This window comes from Puntigrus tetrazona, chromosome 1 (assembly GCF_018831695.1).
Source record: "Puntigrus tetrazona isolate hp1 chromosome 1, ASM1883169v1, whole genome shotgun sequence".
Classification (NCBI taxonomy): Eukaryota; Metazoa; Chordata; class Actinopteri; order Cypriniformes; family Cyprinidae; genus Puntigrus; species Puntigrus tetrazona.
This window is the reverse complement of record NC_056699.1, coordinates 10,255,954-10,276,553: the sequence shown is the minus strand read 5'-3', so window position 1 is coordinate 10,276,553 and position 20,600 is coordinate 10,255,954. Positions and strand designations below refer to the sequence as shown.

General features: G+C 40.3%; 1 protein-coding gene across 13 annotated transcripts in view; it reads right to left on the bottom strand.

The window, feature by feature from the left end:
* Positions 1-19,892, bottom strand: part of fat1a (FAT atypical cadherin 1a) — a 78,541-nt gene extending 58,649 nt beyond the window's left edge. For 12 of the 13 annotated variants that reach the window (XR_006251239.1, XR_006251240.1, XR_006251241.1 and 9 more), the window contains exons 1-2: positions 19,667-19,892; positions 13,325-16,608 (exon numbers count right to left, since the gene is read on the bottom strand). Coding sequence is in view for 9 of the 13 variants with exons in the window: in XM_043242903.1 (XP_043098838.1) it covers positions 13,325-16,583 (3,259 nt within the window). In the remaining 4 variants the exon portion in view is untranslated. Of the gene's footprint in view, positions 1-13,324; positions 16,609-18,183; positions 18,300-19,666 lie in introns of those variants that run through there. The other variant, XM_043242908.1, reaches the window with a different exon arrangement.
* Between the last annotated feature and the right edge of the window lie 708 nt (positions 19,893-20,600).

Below are 20,600 nucleotides of genomic sequence, written 5' to 3'. Positions count from 1 at the left end.
ATCTTGCCCGTGGCTGTCGGTGTAGGGTGGCCCATAGATCAGCACTGTTATATACTCAACGTTGTAAAAGCTCTGAACAGTTAATTCTCAATGAAGGAACATGCATAAGAAATTAGGCGACTGAAAAAAGCAAGACTTATTCGTTTTTTAACTAGATTTTAACATTTTCAAAAGAGTTTGGAGTCTGTGAGATTACACTTTTCAAAAAACCGAACATTTTTATGCAGCAAGGACGCATTAAATATATTCAAAAGTGAGAGTAAAAAAAAAAAGTTGATTAAAAAAAGCTATATAATCAAGTAAATGTGTCACAGTTTCCACAACAATATTTAGAAGCACAATTGTGTTTAAACGATTACAAGAAACTCTAATAATCAGATTTAACAGTGTGATAAAAGTTGTCAAAGATAAAAGCATTCTCAAAAGTCGCTTGATTTTATGTATAATTCATTTTGTAGCACAAATAACGTGGGATGAATTACATATATAATTTTAATTGTCCAAATCCCTTGCCACAAGTACAAGCAATAGTAATTGCCTTGGCAACGTCATAAATCACCCTTGACATTGTTAAACCGAACTTTGTAAAGGATTCGTTTAGCACGTGTAGAGGTTTAAGAGTACTGAACCGAGGGTGTGTTTGTGAAAGACTTTGAATGTAAGACATTTATATCAAATAAATGTCTAAAAATATTTTATTTGAAGATATTTGGCTGAGAATAATGAATAACAAAGCCAAACGAGTGTGTGTGTGTGTGTGTGTGTGTCTGTGAGCAGCTAGCAGAGTATGAGAATGTGTCAAATGGAGTCAGAGGAGCTTAACGATAGATGTGGACGAGAAAGAGGTGGTAGCAGAAGAGAGATAGGCTGAGACAGAAAATGAGCTTTGTCTCTGCCAAACGACTGTCCATGCTTGAGTGCTCATTTGGATGACAGAGGGATACACACAAAAGAGAGCAGCTCCTTCAAGCTCAAAAGGCTGCTGCTGAAAAAGCAGTCAACAGGATGATGACTTCACCAACGCAAGCACACTCCCACAAAACCTGATGCTGAAAGGCCATACTAAGCTAAAATTCACTTCATATTTACTGTAGTTTGAAGTTTAAACCGCAGAAATTTTTATTTTTGGTTTTTGGAAAAGAAAAATGCTGGTAAGAGAAAATATAGGATGGAGGGAGTTGCTCCGCTCAGTATTCTGCTGTATGAATGTGCAATCTCCTCATGTACCGCTCACTCATGTTCAGCAAAAAAGCAATGTCCGTAATATTATCTTTGTAGGGCTATACATTATTTTGATAATTAGTTAAAAATATCAATAAATAAATAATGAATTAATGAATTCATTAATTTATTTAGAGCCCGAACTCTAAATAATTGTATTGGGTGACATTAAAACGTTGACAAAATGTTTTTATTTTTATTTGATGAAAGAATAAATAATTATTATAAAGCATTTTGGTTCATGTTTTCTGGTTTTGTCCTATAGTTTTAATTTCAGTGCATCCCTAAATTACTATCTGCTTATTGCTGTTCTATTGCTAAAATTTACAGACTCAACTGATGAAGAATCGAAATAGTTACAGAACTATTAAAAATGACACATCTAGTGCCAAAAGTGCTTCATTATTTGAAGAATATTATTAATATAATTCACCTGAATGAATTGCATCTGAGTTGGCATGAAAGAACATTTACCTAAAAATAAACATTTCAAACAGGATTCTGTTTCATAATCACAAGTCTTTTACAATACTAACCAGCCCTGACTAACATGAAGCTATTGTTATAAAGAAGCTTCAGGCATTCTTCAGCATTAAAGCTCAAGCTTAAATGCTGGTAAAAATCTTCAGTGCAACATTTTTATAGTTTATAGAAAATATTTCCCCCGATTGTGAATCCTTTATCTACAAACTAGCGATAGAAGTTGCCCGGTTGAGTTCAAACAAGAATTGGAATTTGGAAATTCCCACAAACGTCTTGGTGCATTCAAACACAATCCATACATCTGTAATTGTGATGATTCACCCAGTGCATTAAGGTTGTTTTGTAGCTATTCTGCCACACCTTTCAATCGGCTGTGGTTGAGGAAGTTGTGAAACCTGCCTTGAAGCTATAGAATATGATGACAGAAATACAGCAGGTCTTTCTTTCTGACTGCTTTGTCTGTTCATTTCTTCACCCCGAAGCGAGACATTTCACAGCAACCTGAGTGCCTCGATGAACAATGAGAACTGCTCGCACTGACTCAACATGGCTGACCTTGCACATAGGTGTGTGTGCAAAGAGAGACAGAAAGGAAGCTCATTTCATTCTCAGACTGGTTCGACATCCCAGTGACTGATTAGATCATGAGACGGCCATGACTACACCATCTCCACACTGAGCTAACAAGCATGAAGGGTTTCTGATCTTGACTTGACACGTTAAAGTTTGGTCCTGGTTGAGAGTATCAAGGGCCATGATGATTGGAATGTTAAGTGGATTGGGGAATAGCACAGCCTCCATGCAGCCTTCCCTCTTCTACTGTTTCTCAACATTCCCAAAATGAGGGTCAGAGAGAAGGGTCTGATTGGACACATGGCTTACTGGGTAATATGAGTTCACCGACATGCTATGTGCTGATCATCATACAACCCAATCCAGCTTTGATCATTTTCACTTAAAAATATTTATGTAAATTTGCATCTTTCAAAAAATAAGAAGTATTAGAAATTCTTAGAAATTATTATTATGCAAACTGCTACACTACAATCAAAATGTTTATATTATGATTTATTTTGTAAAAAAAATTCCTGTCCTACCATTAAATGCAATTATAATTAACAAAGTTCAAAAGTTTGGGGTCTGTGAGATCTTTTGTTGTTTTCGAAAGATGACATGCTTACCAAAACTGCATTTATTTATTTATTATTTTTTAAAAAAAAAAATACAGTAAAACAGAAATATTGTGAAAAATTACAATTGAAAAGCATTTAAGCAGCATTTATTTAGAGTAGAAACTAAAGATGCACAATATTATCAGACTGATATTGGAAGCTGTCAATAATGGCTTAAAAATATAAATATCGGCATGAGCCTGAAATTTGCCAAAACATTATGCCAATATGTCGATTAACTCACATGTGCTAGCAATTACATAACGTCAGCAATGTGAAATAAAATAAAACTATGACTACGAATCTTATATAATATATAAATTTATCAGTATTGGCATCGGCCAAAATTAGTTAAAAAATATCAGCCCCAAGTTGTGTGATGGTTTCAGAAAAACTGGGGAGGCGTTAAATCTGATGTTGGATATTGTTGGTGGACAAACTAAACCAGAGTGAGTGTTTCAAGAGATTTAATGTTCTAATAGTGCACAGGGCTAAAAGTGTCAATGATAGACTCCTGAAGAAACCCTGGCTTCTTCTTTATACACACATATAAACACATGGCACAGTTTCAGTTTGAGAAATTACTAATTGTATGTGAATGAAAAGCTGGCAATTGCACCAAATTAGAAAGCCAGAAAAAGATTACCAGGGTTGTCAAATAGAGGATTATAATATGTAAAACCCTGTTTATCCCTAGTGCTCATTTTCAGAAAGAGACAAGTTGCCATCAAAAAAACTGTCAATATCATGTTTTTTTTTTTTTTTGGATGAGGATGCGTAATAAGCCACAAGACTGCAGCTCCTGTAAGCACAGTTGACGTTCATAGAACTGCTGTGAATATCATCAAAGCAAGGCCTGACTAACTCTGAGCAATTCTCTGACCTTCAGAGAGTGACTCTACACCGCTTCACATATGTAGTGGAGGTGGTGGAAGCAGAGGAATAAGTTAGAGCAGCTTAAGACGTGTATTCCCCTGGTCTGCACTTTAAAAAGTGGTCCGTTTCTCTTTGAACTGGCTTGGTTAATTCTGTTTGCTGGGCTCCTGCATTCCTCAGCCTTCACAGGCCTCCTGCTCACATGCTTATATAAACTTTCTCAGCGATTTTTCTCTCCACCTCCCGCTTCACTCTTTTCTCGATCTTTTTCTTTCCTGAGACTCCAGAGACATAGTTGAGATTCCAGTGTCAGAACCAAGAGTATTATGAGGGAACCCTCGGCTAAGCTCCCATCACCCCACCTCACCCCTCCTTTCCCAACTTCAATCATATCATGCTCTCGGTTCCCAGACTTTTTTCAGGGGCTTTAATAGAGCTCTACCCCACTTTAATTTCACTTTAGAATACTTGTACTATAAATGAACTCAATTATTACTTCATAAAACCATGAATAATATCTGGCCTCAATAGGAGGATTTGGGCCACTGTTGGCAACTGTCCTGCCAACATTTTGACTTGCCTCAATACAAAAAATATATTCTAAACTTAGCCAATAAATATTGGCATTTATTATTTTGATTTGTTACATTTATTTTTTACATTTTACATTAAGATTACTTCAAATTCCCATACACATGTAGTTGAATCATCACTAATGGCTTTAGTGGATGAAGAAGTTTAAGCTTGCAATGCTGAAAAATGCATGTAGTCCAGTAGGCCTTTCTTAACGTCCTAAATATTCAGGGTACTGTAAGAACTTTATAACTTGAAAAAGCAATAAATGCATGTTTGGGAAAAAAACGATTTGTTACAGACTACAATTTTCTTGGAAACCAACACAAATCTAGTTTGAAAAAAAGAGACTGCTACTGCCAAGGTTATCAGCCTCTAATAGCGGATTGAGGAAGCAATTAAAGAACGAGTGCTTGATGACTTTAACAAACACTGTGGCACACAAAAGCCATCTTATCTGCAGGGCATCATGGACAAGTGATTACGGCCTTACGAAGCCTCTTGGGTCAACCCTCTATTTCCGTGTTATGCATCATTGCGTCTTCAGTACATCGTCCAGGCTAACAAAGCAACTACCAACCTGACTAGCGCTACAAAACAGCCTGTAACATCTGGCTGGAGGGAAAAACCATACTTAGGAGGAACACAATGATTTGACCGACTTAATGTAGCTCACTGTCTAGCTCCACGTATCACACTAATCTCATCATCTTAAAAGCAGGCAGCGATCGGAAATCACTGCATTTACAAAACAAACCAGTTATGATATAAACCTATATATTACAATCCTGAGAAAAAATAGCTAAGCTGTTTCACAAAAAAGGAGCAAGAAAAAGAAACCAGGGGAGTTTTTTCCTGCCTGCTTTAGCCCATTAATTCCAGCTGAGAGCTTCTTTTGACACTTGCCCAGACAGATCCCATTGTCCAGAAGACCTTGTGTTTTTGCAGAGGCCTGGCAGTGAGCGCGGCATGTTTGTTTAAATATCATGTTTGTACTTTAAGCATGCTCTTTCCCCCATGAATTGACTCCAATCTCTGAGCCCTTCCTGATAACGAGCGTCTGTCCTCCGTTATAACAACATTTTTTCAAAGCATGAAATAGCTGCCCAGTGACATAGTCGGCACAGGCATTATCACCAGGCCGCCGCATTAACGTCCCAGTTCATGCCGGAGAGCTTTTCTCTCCACTTTTGGGAAGGCCGATAAGACTATGAAGTGAGAGTATGTTTCATACGGGGTGCTGCCTTGACATTTTGAAAGCCTCACTTCTTTTTTCCTCTCACTTTTCTATTTATAAATGTGTGCTCCTTGGAGTGTTTCTGTGTGGCGAGGATCAAAGGCGTTTAAAATATTGCAGGGAGGAGTCTGGCGAGGCAGTAAAACACAGGGAATAGAAAAGTCATTTGGTTCAAACCCCAGATGTTTGACTCTTAACTAGGCTCCTAATTACACCTTTACATATCATTACGAACGCGAATTTATACCTAACCGTTATCTAGGGGCAAAGCTGTGCAACCGACATTCCAAAACAAACACAGACACTGTGCTATTGGTTTACATTAGACCGTTCATAACAAATGAACCAGTCTAAATGAAGGCGTACGTTCCTACTTTGTTGTTTCTGAGGGAGTCTTATGACTACAAACCTGAAAATGCGCACAGCCTTAAATCTAGGCAAGCCAGACTGCAGCAAAGAGGAAAACAATATACATTATGCTTATTGCTGTTTTTAACTGCTATAAATGTTGCACATTTTATTTTTTTTTTGTATGTTGTACATAATTCTCTTTATATCTGTCTTGTCTTGTTATCGTGTTGCACTGTAGAGTTTTTGTCACTAAAACAAATTCCTCGTATGTGCAAACATACCTGGCAATAAAGTGATTCTGATTCTGATTCTGATTTTTAAAGTTGAACACCTTCGCAATGGGGGCTGGGTGAAAATAAAAATCTAAATTAAAGCCAAACGCATCAATTACCGACCATCAATGAATAGTGCTTTCAACTAATTCTAAGCTTAAAAGCTCTGATGGTTTGGCGTTTGAAAACGAAAAAATCAACACATCAATTTTTCTTAAATATTTTTTTTTTACAATGAAATATTACAATAAAGGAATGTATAAATGTATATATTCTATAAAAAGAAGTGAAAGTATACAATTCTTAAATAAAATGTTATATTTTTTGTGTGTTTGTACAGTCTTGTGTAAACAAGCCCAACACACATGAGCAGCATGGTGGAAGGAGTGAAGGAATTGCATGCACTATTTAGTAACTATTTTCCGTTAATGTTCTGCAGTCTAGCTCCACCCTTTAGGTAACAAACTACTGTGCTAGGTACCCCAACAAAAGGGTCCCAAAAGCAGTATGGTACGGTTCGCTATTTTGGTACCATTCACAACATCCGACAATAGAAATGGCCATTATTGCATAACGTACAGGACTGACTGTACAGATTAGTGGCCGTAAGTGACTTGTTGAGGACAAAATAGTCAAGAGATCAGGAATTCTGTCTAGCCAGAGTGCAGACATCCTTACTGTAATCAGACAATGCAATGTACTTGCCTTAGTTCGAATGTTGGTGTGTGCTGCCAAAATGCACACGATTTGTTTAAATGGGGGTATACATTGTTAGCAGTTTTCAAAAAACAGGTACAAGTTTATAGCAAAAAAAACACGGCATTTTCGCTGAACGCTTCATGATGCAATGATTTGTTGTGCCTTTGTGGCAAACCGTTGCGATCATTCGTTAAGCTCAGAAGCCCAACAGTGAAATAAAAAGCATTCATCTTAATTTCTCATTTCTAACCTCTGAGTGGAAAAGCAGTGGGTGTGACATTCATAGTCCCAGGATGTGCGATGCTAAAATGTCAGTTAACTTTGACGCACAGTCAGATACAGTTTGGGAGCAGATGCATCATACAGTTTGTCTCGCTTCAGTGGTTAGCGTCTCCGGTTTCGCACTCTGCTTCCACCGGCGCTGTGTTTACATCTGCTGTCACTCGCCTTCGATTCTTGTTAAAAAATCTGTGACATCACAGGGGAACAGTGAACGTTGCAACATCGCCCACCGTAATGGGAATTGGCATGGCTGAGAGCTGGACTGTGGCATATGGAATTTGAGTATGAAATACTGGGCTTAACGTCAAACCGTCAATTCTGTAGCGCACACGTCTAAGACCAAAAACACTCCGCTTCTGGTTTGTTTTTGGCATAGCCGGTCTTCTTTCGCTCAACTGGCTTTTATTTAGGGAACATTAAAATAACAAGAGTTAACATCAGCAAGAGTTCCCAAAAATGGGACCTGATAGTCGGAGACGGCAGTCGACTTTAACGAGGGAAAGTGTGCTTTTCATTTAGCACCCTACAATCAACTCCTGATCCTGCATTCCAGAATCCGGTTGCCCCAGCAACACGGATCAAGCAGAGACTACACAGAGTCAGCCAGTCTTATACCCTCTGCAAAAAAGTGGAAAAGTAGTAGTCACACTCCTGAGAGATGGAAAAAGGTGATGAGATGGCGAGATGGGTAACAAAAGAGAATAGTCACAGTAGGCTCAATATTTTGACACTTGGCAGGAATGTGTAAGAGTGAAAGAGAAAGCCAGAGCGAAATGAGCCAGATATGGCAATAGAATCATTATAGAAGAGAAAAACTCACACCTGACCCCTTTTATTCAGATGACCCCCTTCCCCTGATCCCTGCCCGGGCCAACCGAGAGGTAGCCAAACATGAGAAGACAAAGGCGCCTGCACATTCCTCTGCTATCTGGCATCAAAAAGAATCAGCCAACCTTTCTCCCCACAGGAAGGGCATGTAGGGGATACAGCACAAAGAGCAGTGCATGATCACTCTCATACTAGTGCTCTGTACATCAAACTAATTCATTTCTTTTAAAAAGGCTGTTCCACTAGTTGAAAGAATAACAGCTAATACCTTCTAAACAAGAAGGAAAACATCTTTAATATAGGTTGGAAACTAGTTTTGAATCAATCACTTTTTTATTTATATAGTGATTTAACAATACAGCGTGTCAAAACACTGAACAGTATCAAATAGGACAACAGAGTGAAGAGATTAAACACTTATTTTTTATTAAAAGCAGAAACGGTCTCCGTAATTAAATCAAATTAAATTAAGGGTCCGCAACTTAGCAACAGCGGCAAGGAACCGAACACCCATCCGTGACAGAATGGAGAACAAAAATTAAATATGGCATGTTTTATTATTATTCATAAATTCTGGTAAAAACATATTTTGTTAGATATTCCTTTAAAAATAATATTTCTTTTTTTTTTTATTAGTAGTAGTAGTGTTAGCATTACATTCAGTAATTTTCCTGTCACCAAACTTTTAATTGAACTTTTAAGTCCTTTTAAGGTTTCTGTTTGTTCTGAGAGATTTTAGAGAGAGAGATTTTGTTCATGTGTTTGAGAACTCACAAGGTTATCAAAACGCACATCTGCACCATTTATTCACACAGAGACATGCAGTACATGCAGAATTCATATTTAGATTTATTTTGGGGGCTTAATATTCACAGACACTGGTCCATATCATGTACTGATCATGGAAATCATTCGGCCCTATATTACTATTCAATAAAGCCACTGAATCAAAGCATACAACAAGAACAATAAAGTTTAAATAATAAACCAATGAATTATGATCATTATGCTCTTTTTAGGAAAAAAGCAGTGCAGTCGAATTCTAAAATCAACTAATCTTACAGGTTCTTTTCGGGGAAATCAAAAACATCCAGCCCGACCCCTGCAGTCCGATTCCCAACCTAATGACATTTATGAAACTGTTCTTAGAAGTGCAATTCTGTTCTCCAAATATTTCTTCTCTAAAAGCGCTAAAAGAATAGTTAATGAACAGAGTACTTCATTTGCATTAGCCAGTATCAAGTGGACTGAGTTTTCAAAAATGCCGCACTGGCTACTATACAAAAGTGAATTTTGAAACGTACTAAAAAGATAGTGGGGTTGTGTGTCTTCAAAGAGAATTCAAAAAAGGCTTGACAGAGCATATGGACTTAAAAGAGTAAAAGATGTTAACAGTTATGTTAATAAAATGACAGACCAAGAACATAAATTAAAATGCAGACTGGGATTGAAGATTTTGGCTTTGCCTAGTGAATAATCAATCTCTGAAACATCTAACTGGAAGTTGTAAATGTTGTTTCTTATAAAAGCATTGTTGTATTACAAGTCAGACTACATTTTCTGACCATCAGTCACATTGGGAACAAGTGGAAAAAGTCAATGGCTTTCTACGCTGCTTCATGCACAAACAGATATTTTTGTGCAGCGAGTCAGGGGGATTAGACATGGTTGCATGCTCAGCATTATGGGGCACTCTCTGACCTAATGGTGTCTAGCTCAAGCAGGTATGTCTGTATTCCTTTGTCTGAGTAGGTATGTCCCATTTTATAATGTGAGCAGTCTGTTCGAAATAAAACTTCCAAAAAGAAGCAAACTTCAAAATATACCACTTCAAAATATACCATATATAACTTTTTGCGTTTTTTTCACATAGTTGAGAAATAGTGATCTCTGTGACTAAACTTTATCCAATTATTTGGAAGTTATTTGCTTATATTTTTGGATATTAAATAAAAACAATGAAATGTTGAGTCATTTTCTTAAATTGAACGATCTGAAGAATGTGGCAACTCAGCATCTCAATGTAGGTGATCCCTGCAAACTTTTACGAGGGGTGTTAATTGCTATATCACATCTTGAGTGGTCAGCTGGGCAAGGAAACTGAGCTGATTTCATTACAGAGCAAATGAATAATATAAAGCAGAAATGTAATATTCTAAGAACACAAATGAGAAAACTGCCTGGTAGTCGTTGTTCTTTAAAATGTGCTTTAGTAGGAGGAGGTGTTAGGATTAAAATAAAAGGTTAAAACTAATTGAGCATACAATGTCACTGGCCTCAGAATTTAAGAGTTGCTCAGAATTTTTGTTCTTTTGCACCACCTTTAATGAGCTGCATCTTGAAAGAAGTTTTTGACTGATTGTATTAAAGATAGCAAAATTGCACTTTCAATTCAAGGTAAAACTAGATTTTTATGGTGTTGTGGATGGTTGCTAGGATGTTTTGGTAGGTTGTCTACTAGCCAGGTGTCACTGACATTCTCCCTACCACACACACATAAATGTTCGAGCTCATCTAACCTTTATTAATGGTTGACTTTATGCTGACTTTGAGACTGACGCTCACAGTGTCCCTAGAGAAAGCTCAGAATCTGCAACCATCTATTTTTTAGCATTTCATTTCATAAATATCCAAGCCTAAGATCTTTGACCCGTGGCTTTGCTCTCCACTTTTACTCACTCACTTATACCATGGGAGGTTTATTAAATAAAGGCACAAGATTCTTTGAGCCACTCTGGTGACATCAATCAATTTAGTGCATACCTCACTGGCTCGTGTATCTGTGCTTGTGTGTGTGTGTCATCTTTACGAACACACACATGGCAGAATTTCCCTGTCTTGAGCACTAAGGTCTCACCAGAGCCCATTATAGCCTTCTGCTCTTGACATGTTTGTGAGAATCACATATGTAAACACTGCAGGAGGTTCTACAGACAGACTCTACAGACCGATTTTTAGCTTTGCTATTTACTGCTGAAATAAAAAAAGCAGACCAAATCACAGCAAAAAAACCAAAAATCTCAAGTAACCATTCTATTTTAAAGCACTAATCGAGTCGTATTCGTGTTTCATTGTGTCAGTAATAGTTTAATTCAAACTGTTTCACAGAACTGAGGTTTTTGAGGGAAGCTTTTTTGCTCCGCTGACACAAACAAAAATACATCTATGGGAAGACGGGATATAAATGATGGAAGCCTCACATTCCTACAAGGCGAAACTACTGGAGTCAAACATGTAGGGCTGAGGCGAACAAAATGGGGGGGTAGAAATGAACAACAGAAAACATTTAATTTGCACATTCTTTGCCCCCCTGTGGGGTCTGCTGAAGTAGAGAATAAAACGGGCAAACAACACAAACACATGGAAAATATAGTGCAAAGCAACAAATATGGCCCAGATGTGTTTCAGTATTTCTTTTGTTGTTCATTCTCATAAAACATGACTAAAGGTACACCCACTGCCTCCAGCAACGGTGACCCCACGTTCTCGAAATACCCATTTAGTGCAAAACAACAAATGGCTCTTTATTACTATTCTCTAGCCTTAGTTTAAAGATTGATTCCTTGCTTGAAACGTGATATTCATCCCACATGTAGTGACCTCAAACCTGAACACCTCCTACCCATCCCTCTTCTAATCTTTCCGTTCCCAAGAGAGCTGCTGTTACCTCGGGCATATTTGCTTTACTACCAGTCCTGGCTATGATCCTTAACAATGGGACTCTGGAAAAGACAATGGCATGGCTGCTAGAGCAGATAGATCAATTTGGGGGTCAGAGAGCGGGGGAGAAGGTCAGAGACTCCTGGTGGCCTGCATCTCTAGTTAGGGTTGGTGCTAAGTGGACGCTCAACTGACAATGCTCACAACCACAAAGCATTCCAGTAACTATTAAATTAAAACTTTAGCAAGCATATAATATTGTTTAATGTAAAAGTGACAGTTCTGATAATGGGTCAAAACTTTATTACACTGACCCCACGTCATCAAAATTGTTAAGCTCTGCAAGGTTTTTGTAAGTTCAGAAGAGTGGTGGCAAACTTATGCAGGTTTGAAACTTTATGATCCACCCAAGAGACCCTTTAACTATTTTCTCTATCCAAATCAAAATCTCCAAGTAAGCTTCCATGCATTGGAACTGCAGCAAAGCCCAATCTCCATAAGACTGGGCAGGCACAATGGCCAACAGATGGTCTTGTTGGGGGGACAACCCTATGCCAGCACATCCTGTCATGCTAAATTTACCACCCAAGAAAGCAAGATTTCCCAAAAGGGATTTAAAGGAGATACTGCTAATTTACTTTCTTAGGCAGACGTATCTGGCCACCTTGATATGAATTACAGTATACTAGCAATACGTTTCCACCTTGACTAACCTGGTGATTTGTTATGCGTGAAGTCCAGACATTAACTGCATGCATGAAAAAAACATTATATGTATGATGTTTCACTGGTCTGTTTGCACATTACTCATTTAGCTCAGCACAAAAACCCATTAATCCAAGAAAAACACTTAATATTCACAGACCTGCAAGCTTTGGGTATATGAGGCCTTCATTTTTTACTGGGTGGCCAATAGTTGCACAGAGTCAAAGACCGTTGGAATTCCAGACTGCTTATTTTAAGCTTTTGGCACAGGTGCTTTGAGTGGTCAGGGCAGCTGAGAGAGGTATTAATACATTCTTTGTATAAAGATAATGAGGCCAGATGTTGACTTTTGAAATGTGTTTGCTTCAAAAAGCACCATTCCTAACTCTCAGCGGCTCACATTCATAGACATTAAGTACCCTATGGCCTACATAACAAAATAATCTATAAATGAGAAATAGCCGGTGCTTGATTTGATTATTTAAAAAGAAAAATAGACAGAGAGAAAGTATCAACTAGAAAAATATGTGTGCACGGAAGTAGGGGGTGGGGAGGGCGAGCAATCCTCTTAATACCACGGCAACTAGTGTGGAATGTCTACAGCAGGTCTGAGAGACAGCTGCTCCATCTGTTCCTGCCATCAATTCTCTCTCCTCCGGCGCAAAAATGAAAAGAATCAGGATGCTCTTCATCAGCTCTCTCAAAGACATCCAACTGCTACCACCAACCTGCACAAGTATCCAACTGATGCCACACAAAATAATATGTATCCCTCCTTCTGCACGCACCCTCCTCCTAAAAAGCACCTCTAATACAGCAAGTCCTTTTACATTTGCACCGTTCATATCACCGGCCACTTTTATGCATAGGAGATTTATTTCTTGAATAATTCATGGCCCGACAAAACATCCCCTGCTACTCCGCCCCAGTCATGAACAGATGAAAGGGAAAGGAAGATAACTTACCAGTGTCTTCGTCAATAGTAAAGATCCCCAGACCCGAGCCATCCCGAATGGAGTAACGGATTTCTCCATCTCTTCCTTTATCCTCATCCTGAGCTGTGATTTTCATCACTGATGTTCCAATGGGCACATCCTCTTTGATAAATCCCTTATCCACAAATGATGGGAACAATGGCCTGTACAGATTCTCGTTCACATCCACGACCTCCACCTCAATGTGACAACTTGAGGACAAAGATATCGGCTTCCCTTTGTCCTTCGCCCTTGCTGTGAGACTGTACACTTGCTTTTTCTCGTAATCCAGATTCTGCACAATTCGTACAGCGCCACTCAATTTGTCTACTTCAAATTTCCCATCCCCATTATCAGCGAGGCTGTATCGTACCTGGCTGGATGACCCAACATCTGGGTCGTGAGCTTCCAGCCACATTATAACAGTACCAATGGGTAGATCCTCACGTACTCTCACCTGATAGTTTGGAGGAATAAATTTCGGAGGGTTGTCGTTTACATCCTCCAGTGTGATTTTAAGTAACACAGTCGAGACAAGTTGAGGTTCACCAGCGGCCTGGTCACGAGCTTCTATCTTGAGAACAAAACTGGGTTGCACTTCACGGTCTAGAGGCTTCTTCACCGTAACGATCCCTGTTTCCATATCAATAGCAAATTGATCTGTGTCTGCCAATATTGAGTATCTGACCACACCATTATCACCAAGATCTTTATCTTTTGCTTCAACTTGAATGATCTCTGTGCCCACCGCAGTGCTCTCACTGATGTCCACTGAATATGCATCCTGTAAAAACTGTGGGCTGTTGTCATTAGCATCAAGGATCTTTACATCCAGCAGACGGGAAGATGACTTCTGGGGTATTCCAAGGTCATACACGGTAATGTTCAATGTATAGTGATCAGTTGTTTCTCTATCAAGGGGCGAGTACACTTTGAGCCATCCGCTGTCCATGTCAATGACGAAACGACTTTCAACATCCCCCCCAGAGATAACATAAACCAGTTTTCCATTAAAACCGCTGTCAGAATCTGTGGCGCTAAGATGGACAACCCTGGCCCCAACAGGCAAGTCTTCCTTGACCTCAATCACACTGGGAAAAGTTTCTGCAAACTGGGGCGCAACACGGTTCACAGAGTGAAAGTCTTGGAAGTGGTCTTCAGGTTCGTTCTGGCTGTGGATCTTGCTTCCTTGCAGAAGCTTTTCTGCCAGCATGCTGGCAACTCCAGTATCAACACATTTCACTTGGACTGGTTTACGTGCCGTAACAACCGAAATGTTTAAAAACATGGGCTGAGTTTCATGTTCTCCATCACTGGCTATGATCTGCAAACTGTGATAGGACACTTTTGCTGCCTCACCCTCACTCAAAGGCTGCTTCAAGGACAGAACGCCTGAGTTTGGATTCATTTCAAACAGATTCAAGTCATTCCCAGCTTTTATTCTGTACCTCACCAACTGCAGCTCATCAGCATCAATAGCAGACACGGTTGTGATCTGCTCGACAACACCATGGTCTCTTGGCACAGTTACGTCACAATCCACATTCTCAAAAAGCGGCTTGTTGTCGTTCAAGTTGTTAAGTGTGACAGTAACCTGAGTTTCCACCTCACGTCGAAAAGGGGAACCCCAGTCTGATGCTCGAACTTTCAAGGTATAAATCCTTGGCATCAGTTCATAATCTAAAATCTCTGAACTACTGATGACGCCAGAGAAGTAGTCAATGACAAATGGCTGGGGATTCACATTGGCAATGCTGTAAGTGACATATCCATTTTCCCCACTGTCTAAATCAGTGGCTTTCACTGTTAATACACTAGTACCTATGGGCATATTTTCATCAATGCTAGCTTTGTAAGATGTCTGTCTGAATTCTGGGGCGTTGTTGTTCACATCGATCACACTGATAATTACTTTTGAGGATGCTTTTTTGTCGCTGGTCATAATTTCAAATTCATATCTGTTCACTGAGTCTGCATGAAGAGGCCCAGCTGTTGTAATCAAGCCTGAATCTGCATTAATGGCAAAATGATTTTTATCTAATTTGTGTCTAAACGCATACTTAAGTTGAGGATACTTTGGCACAGCTGTTACCATTACAACAGGTGTGTTCAGTGGTGCAAATTCACTCACATTGACTCTGTAAGTAGCTTGACTGAACTTAGAAGGCCCTACTTTAAAGTGGGGGGACATGACATGGATGACCTTTGCGGACGAAAACTGAGGTGGACTTCCTTTGTCTTTGGCTTGCAGTGTTAGATTGTATCCAAAGGGCTGACTATCCCAGTCAACCTGCTTAACTGCTTTGATTTTATATTCCTTACTGCCTGGACTTGTGCGCATGGCTTTAAACTGCTGAAGAGGGTCGCCCGCAACCACACTGAGAGATGCTATCTCGCCATTAGCACCTTGGTCACTGTCTTCAACAGTCACTACAGCATAAGTGGGGTCCTTGTCAGTGTCTGAGGGTGCTAGGGTTACAGCAGTGATGACCGGTGCGTGCTCGTTGGCCTGCTCCACTCGTACCGTCAACTTAGCCATGCTGCTAAATCCACTGCTGCCATACAGCTTCATGCCTCGGTCCACTGCTAAAATCTCTAATTCATACTGCTTTGTCTCAGAGTAGTCCAGCTTTCCGGTTAGCGTAACTACACCACTTGTGGGGTGGACCGAAAACATATCCGTCCATTCTCTGAAGCTGTAGTAGTACTCTCCGTTTGTACCGATATCCGCATCTGTCGCCATCACCTTGGCTACACTTGTGCGAATAGCTGTGTTTTCGGGTAAAGATATGCTATAAGCGGTTGGGGAGAACAGTGGCCGAAGATCATTTGTGTCCAGTACCTGAATCCTGACTCGTGTTCGAGCCTCAGCATTTGAATTCTTTTCCATGGCTTTGACTGTGAGAATATAGTGGTCTCTAACCTCCCGGTTAAGAATGGCACTGCTACCTCCTTTGGTCCTTATTCGCAAAAAACTAAAGTCTCCCAATTGATAGTCTTCAGCTTTGAACAGGTTCTCATTGTCTCCCGACACTATTTTGTACCGTATTTCCCAAGAAGGATCTGTGATGTAGAGTCCCATTTTGACAGGACTTTCCACGTAGGTCTTAGCAGCAGAGTTCTCATAAATGGTAGCATTGTAAACAGACTGGGTAAACAGAGGGATGGGTGCAGTGTCGATGCTTTGGATCCCAGTGCAGCTGCACAGGAGCAGCAGAACCACCGGCAGTAAAGTCACGTGGTTCTGCATGATTGCAGCGTGCTCCTCACTGAAACTGCAGAGAAAAAAAGAGAAAAAGTTAAGCAGCTTCACTTTTAAAAGATTTAATACATTTGGGACACATTTACCCTTTGTCTTGAAAACTTCATATCTAACACTACTCAAATTATCATTAAGAAGGTATGCATGGGTTAAAGCTGATAAGAAACTGACAGACTACTTTTAAATATCTGTTTATGGCATATCATCACTCAAAACAAACATGATTAGTGCATCAGAAACCACTGAAACAGCCTCTGACTATTTGTCTATATTTCCAACTTCACCGTAGACACCATGACAGCAGATAGGCCAAATGATGAATTATTGTGAACACTGTGAGAATGGAAGTGTCTTTTGTGTATACATATAAAGTCACATTCCACTGCCTCTTGAATAAATTATGCATTATTCTCACTGTCTCCTGCCATACATCTTCTTCAGCTAAAAACAAGACAATGAATACAGAGAGATGTGTTCAATAATGTGTTCATAAGCAGGAAAACATTAATAATTATGTCAATGAACGTTAAAAGCTGTCAATCTCAAAACTTCCCTTTTCATCTCTATGACCTGCATTATTTACCAGAATTCCCTGACACGTTATAAAGAAGCGCTTATTATCTATTTATCCATATGTAATAATGGTAATGAATGCGTTATTATAGAGTTCGTAGCATTCGCAATGGTGTTTAGTCTATTTTGTGATATGCTCCACATCAGGAAAGTACCATTTGCATGGGGTAACCACGTTAAACAAATCTCCAGAAAACTTTCAGCGTTCGTTTCACCTATTCGCATTTGCTTGCCGAAGAAAGACGGCGCAATGTAGAAATTACTACCACTGCTACGAGATTCAACATTTAGTAAGTGGTTTTGGGCGCTAAGCAGTTTACAAGAGAGGACTTCGCACTCCGCGAGCGCGTGCTCGAGATTTCCAAACGTCCTCGCGACTATTCGTGCCCTCCAGCGCATAAAACGGCAAAACACCCACAGTCGTTAAAATGTCGTTTTGTTCAGAAATTAAATAAACATGACTGAACTTTCTCGGCGGCACCAAAGATCCGCAAAACCTCTTTGTTGTTAGCACACTAAACAACAAACCGAATGATTTTTTCTTCTTCACAGTGACCTTACTGTTAACTCTCGTAAATATACGGCAATTTAGCCTTTGGAATGGAAACAAAATACCAAAGTAACAAAAGACTTGCTTTTGCTCCGTTGTTAAAGTGTATCCCCATCCCCCAGTCCGTCAGTTCCTATTCATTTCACGTCGCCACACTGATGCCTTCATGCGCTGGCCAGATGTATGAACTGTTCCCATTTGAAAACAATTAATTGACCACTCTGGACCGCTTATCTTAAATAATTCAACTGCAACTGAACGCACTGAGTATTCCACTAGCTTAGCCAAGCTACGGTCAACTTCAAAGCTGCCCTATTTCCACTACGGACAGCAGTGGAGGACTCCCAACGGCAACTTTACACCGCGAGCTGACTGAAACTTTTACGCGTTTCTGAAAATAGCACAAAATTAGAACAAGTCCAAAGAGCCCTCGCGCATTTTTAAGACTTCCCGGATCGTACGTACCTATTTCAGTCCTGACGTCCTTTGTTTGGTGGCTTTTCATGTAGTTTATAAGTTCCGAATCTCTGCATGGTACCGACACTCTCAGCCGCTCTCTCTGTTCACTAAACTATCCGATCCGCGCACATACAACGCGTTCTCAGTATCTCTCCGCGCTCCTTGCCCAGCGCACGGATCTACTTCCTATTGGCATGAAGATGAAACGGCCGTCGCTCTCCCTTCACAGTGGGACGGGAGAAGTCTTTGATGTTTTATTTTATGTGCCAAACCTCTGTCTCTAATGAAGAAATATGCTGAATCATGCGCTTTTGGAACAAAGCAAAGAAATTGTCTCCATGGCTGTCAGCATTTGAGATACTCGTCACGATAAAGCCCTACGCGCAAGGTACCTACATTACCTATCACTAAGGCAAAGTAGCACGGGTACCAAAAGAAAATTAGATAGAAAATTCAAAAAAGATACATCAATGCCAGTTTTTTTTACTACAGCATTATTGCATTAATGCGACTGTGCTCTGTGAAAAGCGTTCGCAACTGAACAGTTGCATACCACTCATTCAAATGCTAACTAGTTCATTGTTAATGCTAACAAAGTTGTTTATGCCTTAGGTAAATATAATATGAAAATATTAAATTTATAGATTACATCGTCCAGTGTAGCCTAATGCAGAAAATATAAACCAAACGAAGAAAAGGGGAAACCATGTCAACATAATTCTTTATATATAATTAATCGTCTAATGCGTCGGTTAGATCAAATTCAAATCACAATAACATTGTATTGCCATTTTTATCTCGATTATTAAGCCTTGCTAGAAGAGCCATGGAAACTTAAACTCAATCCTAGTTCTGTTGTCTGTTTTTGTGCTGCGTTTTGTCCTTTTCAGACTTTATTTATTTCACAACCAAAGGCAATTTTTGCTTAATTATGAAGTTGGTTACTGCTAATGTAGTGTTGCGAATCGTAGCACTTTCAGCGCAGGTATCGCAACGGAGAGAAATCGTGAAGACCCCATACATTCTGTGCGTTTTGAGGTGAAGCTAGCCCGTGTAATGAAAAAAAGCTCCATAATTCAAAGCAGCGTCCCAAACCGCATGGAAACCTTGGAAATGTTGTATCGCCAGACGCAAAACCTTTTTAAAGCGTGGCCCCAAGCGCGGCGCACGCACTCTGTTGCTCGCGAATGATGGCGCTGTCTCACTGCTGTGCCAAAGCGCGAGCGATCCACGAGGCTGCGAGCTCTATACCTCAATCTGTGCAACTCACTTTATAATGCTTACATCCAGTTGCGTGTGCCCATTGCCTACGCATGACCATATAATACTACGCGCAACGAAGGTTGTGATATTTATTGCTGGTTAAGTAGCACAAGTGGTTGTAGTAACAGTTGTAGATGCAGTAATGCTGTTTTGCCTTTTTTCCTGCAATGCATTTCGCTCTAAAAGTACTTGCCTTCGTTGAAAAGCTATTGTGAAAGAGGCTCACCAGATTCAGCGGGCAAAAGCCGCCGCTCCAAAGTTGCGTCTAAATGATCTCCAGGATGTGTTGGCAAAGAGAGTATGTGAGCATATCTTCGCGTGGAGATTCGGTCAAATATATCCGGCTCGTGGTGTAGTAGCCCCCTACATTTCCTTACACATCCGAAATCCTCGTGAGCAGGATTCCACGCGGCAACGCGCGCAGAGACTATCCACAATACTCACTCAGAGCTCGTGCGCTCAGGCAGTGGAGGAGGCGCGCGGATCCTCCGGGATGCCTGGCTGGCTTTCCGCCGCTGTGACGTCACCGCCCTCCCGGGGGAGTCGATCGTTTGAGTCGGTGATTTCACCTCTACCTTACGCGTTGACGTTTAGCGCTGACATTGAGGGCTGTTTATTGAATTATCAGCGCAATGGAACTTTGCAACTTTAGACTTCAGCTGTCTGTGGCGATCCGTTGCATTGGGATCAATGAAGTAGAGCATCCCGCCCCTCACGTAGCCTGTCAGTTTAATAGTTAAGTTCTTTGCCCAATCTGAGAATGCGAAACATCTTGATTGTATAAAGTGATTGTACTGACCTTTGCGTTTGAAGCTTTATTACTGGCGAAATGTGGCACGCTGCTTAAATAAGAGCACCTGATGTTTGTTAAGTTTGGACTCATAAAGCATTTGCCCCGGGGGGCTCTGTGAACGGGATACACCAGGTCCCTTGTGCGTGTGTGTGTGCGTGTTTGTGTGTTTTGTGCCCCCCACTCCTCCCCTGACCATTTATCAAGATGCTAAATCGTTCAGTCACCCCCAACGTTGTGCCTCCTTACACACTCTTGCAGACACTGCATCACTCTGATCCCCCCATAAAGGTTTAATTGGATTCCGGTCAGGTGACGTGAGGGAGCCGGCCGGTTCTTTTGATCCTGCCAGCGCTGAGACATTCCGTTG